The sequence below is a fragment of the Postia placenta genome, assembly GCF_002117355.1.
Source record: "Postia placenta MAD-698-R-SB12 unplaced genomic scaffold POSPLAscaffold_23, whole genome shotgun sequence".
NCBI classification, from domain to species: Eukaryota; Fungi; Basidiomycota; class Agaricomycetes; order Polyporales; family Adustoporiaceae; genus Rhodonia; species Rhodonia placenta.
The window spans coordinates 286,162-289,892 of NW_020169854.1; the positions used below are offsets into that span (position 1 = coordinate 286,162).

A 3,731-nucleotide genomic window follows, 5' to 3' on the forward strand; every position below is an offset into this window, starting at 1 on the left:
AAAAGAGACAGCAAAGGCTCTCGCCGACTGGATCTTCGAAGACATCCTCTGTCGATGGGGCGCGCTCAGTGAGATCGTCACCGACAACGGTACGGCGTTCATCAAGGCGGCCGATTACCTTTCAAAGAAGTACCACATCAACCATATTCGAATCAGTGGGTACAATTCGAGGGCGAACGGTCTCGTCGAACGTCCGCACTTCAGCACGCGACAAGCCTTGTTTAAGACAGCCGACGGAGATGAGAAGAAATGGTCCCAAGCTGCGTATTTTGTATTTTGGTCCGAGCGCATCACGACTCGACGACGTATGGGCTGCTCACCCTATTTCGCTGTTACGGGCACCCATCCGCTCATTCCTCTCGACATCGTCGAAGCTACGTATCTGCAACCACCACCGACTTCGATTCTTTCGACGACCGATCTCATCGCCCGAAGAGCCATTGCGCTCCAGAAACGCGTCGAGCAAGTCACCGAACTCCACTCGAAGGTCTACGAAGCACGTCGAACTATAGCAATTCGCTTCGAGAAAGAGCACGAGCACTCAATCCAGGATTTCGACTTCAAGCGCGGAGCCTTAGTGCTCATACGCAACACGAAGATCGAGAAGTCCCTCAACCGCAAGATGCGCCCACAATATCTAGGCCCCCTCATCGTCGTCTCGCGCAACAAAGGCGGCGCGTACATCGTGTGCGAACTCGACGGTACAGTCCTCGATCGACCCATCGCAGCATTCCGCGTCATTCCGTATTTCGCGTGCAAATCCATTCCAATTCCTGAAGATCTCGAAGATGTCTCGACAGAGCGCCTTCGAGAACTCGAACTATCGAATTCTCTAGGCGACGACGACGATGATGAAGTCGAAGAAGCCGAAGAACGCGATGAATAGAGGTTCTTCCCCTTTGTTACTTGTACACCACGATACGTACTTTCTTCTCTCCATTACTGCTCTCACGTTACGCGATATGCTTGATTTCTCTCCTACGTTTTAGACCATCCCGTGTACGAATATCTTCGATTCAACTCGAGTCGCGACATCGTTCGAAGTTCTACAAACACTTCGATTCGACCGTTGCGCGGAGGCTCACCTTAGACGAGTCCTCCTAGGCTGTGATGACAAACTGAGCCTATATTTTCATTAAGCCCATTTTTCCTCGCTACGAACATTTCTATTTCACCTTCTATGTCCTTCGATCATATTACGACTTGCTTCGAACACACTTATTTTCATTTCCTTTTCTCTTAGTTCCCGCTAGGTTTCGTCTAGGCCAAGGGCCACATTTTCGATTCGACTATCGACGCAATATTCTACGACAGGATTACAACTACGCTACAAGACGACCCGCGCCATCGCCTAGTCATCGTCGACAGCCCCGCGCACGAACCCGATTCCCCCCTTCGCGAGCGCGGCCTTCTCCATCTTTTGAAGGTCGAGGTCCATGTCATGGAGGAGCGCTCGACGACGAGCGATGAAGGCGCGCTCCTCGCGGATGACGCGAATGATTCCCCGAGATTCGTCGTCGAGGTCGAGCACATCGAGGTCGTCCTGTTCAAGGCCGAGGCGGCCGGCCCCATCGAGAGGCAGTCGAAGCAGGGGGCGCGGAGGCTCGTCGACTCGGCGCTTCTTCGAACCACTCGAGTCCGCGACCGAAGGCCCAGGAGAGGTCGGCCGAACTACTAAGTCGTCAGCGAAAGCCTAGGACAAGAAGAAGAAACGACTTACTGCGCTTCTTTGTGGTAGATCCCCCGCCGCGCGTTTTCTTTGTCTTGCCCAGGACGGACACCTTGTCGAAGTAGCAGCCCTGTTGGAACTGCGCACACCTCTCGCAGGTCGTGGTGTTCTCGACCCACACGCACTCGACAGGGGCCGAGCGGTAGCCGGTGCAACGATCGCACTATCAAGGCGTTAGCATCGAACAGCCTCGACGAAGAGTCGAGCTTACCTTCTGTCCGGCCTGGCGCTTCTCAAGCGCAGCGGCGGCCATGTCGACCTCCGTCATCGCGAACGGGCGTTCGACTGCCCGAGGAGTCTTCTACGAAAGAGAGATTAGTCATTGAACGACGATAGAAGAAAACACTTACGATCGAGGGGTCGTCCGACAACTCGGTGACCTCGTCATCGACCCTTGCGCGCCCTTTACCCTTGTCGACACCGGCAGGCGCGGGGTCAGGGAGGAGTCCTTCGGCGGCCGCGATCCTCGCCAACTCCTCGTCGGCGGCCTCTTGTGCGCGACGCTCGTCTTCGGCCTGCCTCCGACGGTCCTCTTCGTCCTTTCGACGCCGTTCGTCTTCGAGGCGACGGTCCTCGGCGGCCTTCGCACGCTTCGCAGCCTCTTCGACGCGGCGTGCTTCCTCTTCGGCGAGGCGCTTCTGCTCTTCGACCCGTCGTTCGACCTCGGCGTCGATGGCGGTCGCGAGCTCGGGCCAGTCACCGCGCGCCCACTCGACCCACGACTCCGACGCCCGCTCGGCGAGCTGTTTGATGGCGGCGGCCATGTGCAGCTCCGTCTCCTCGTCGCGGATGGCGCCCAGGGCCTTGCGATAGGCGAGCTGTTCGAAAACAAACGGTTAGTTGGGTTATGCAGGTTACGAGCGACTTACGACGAGCGGCAACAAATCTTGCGCCCACTCTTCGACCACATCGAGCGTGGCGTCGGCGGTCGGCGGAGCCTCGAGGACCACGAGCAGAGAGGCGAGGCGGCGGTTGACGAGCGAAGGCGTCGACGCAGGGGTAGCGGAGCGAGAAGACATCGTAGAAAGCAGAGAGTATGCGGGAGAGGGCGACGAGGTAGCGACGAAGGAACGATGGGATGGGGAAAATGAGGCTAAGTCTACCCTGCTTATAACCCCTTTCCGACCAGCGTTTAGCGCCGGCCACGTGGTGTTCGAAACCGACGCGGGTTGTCATGCCGCTTCGATCCGTTCACAACCATCGCGCTTCTTGCATCACGTGGAGGACCGAGGGCGGTCCAAATTTCAATAGGGAGGAGATGATAGGCGCCAAGCCCCTCTGGGCCCCAATTCACCTCTTTTCGGCAGTCGCATCCCGCCCGGCACTTCGACTCAGTCTCCCAACACTTCGATTTCGCCTTCGACGCTCTTCAACACCTTCGACGGTGCGCGACGCTTACTTGAAGCTCGGCACGGTCGTCCCGATGCCTCGCGCGTAGATCCCGGGACATCTTCCGCATTTGGCGAACAATAGGGCCACTTGACGCCGCTCGGCCAAGCGCGCGCATCGCTCCAAGCCACACCGACGTAGCCGGTCTTTCCCGATTAGGTATCGAACCTCGCGACATGCCTTCAACGACGGACACCGGTCCGAAGTATCTCGCATGTTTCTCTTCATCTCCGCGTTCGGCATGACGTCACTCTACCGATGGACTTGATATGTGCCCCTCGGTGAGGCAGCTTCTTGAGGAACAATGCAAAGCCCCTTGTACCAGTGTGCCACTGTCGATAGTCGTAGTGTCCTGTGTAGTATAAATTCTGTCGTACTTCTCTCCAAAAATACAAGATCCGGTTCCCCCCTCGAGTTCAGAGCTCATAAGTCGAGTTCGCCCCGCGTCTAATCCTTCAACTGCGTCACTTCGTCTCTCGCTGCGTAACCTCGAAACCTCGTCCACTGCGTTTACTCGTCGATACCGTCTCGACGAACCCTTCGACTTCGACTATTGTCGAAGAAACTGCGAACCGCGCCCTAGCTAAGTCCACCCTATCGAATCGTGTCCCTT

General features: G+C 56.9%; 1 protein-coding gene across 1 annotated transcript; it reads right to left on the reverse strand.

Moving 5' to 3' along the window:
* Positions 1 to 1,351: 1,351 nt before the first annotated feature.
* On the reverse strand, positions 1,352 to 2,748 carry POSPLADRAFT_1062626 (hypothetical protein; the record flags this gene model as incomplete). The annotated part of the gene is made up of 5 exons (XM_024481539.1): positions 1,352 to 1,671; positions 1,721 to 1,892; positions 1,941 to 2,030; positions 2,080 to 2,547; positions 2,599 to 2,748. The coding sequence occupies 5 exons, from the start codon at positions 2,746 to 2,748 to the stop codon at positions 1,352 to 1,354; spliced, it is 1,200 nt and encodes a 399-aa protein (XP_024333264.1).
* Positions 2,749 to 3,731: the final 983 nt, after the last annotated feature.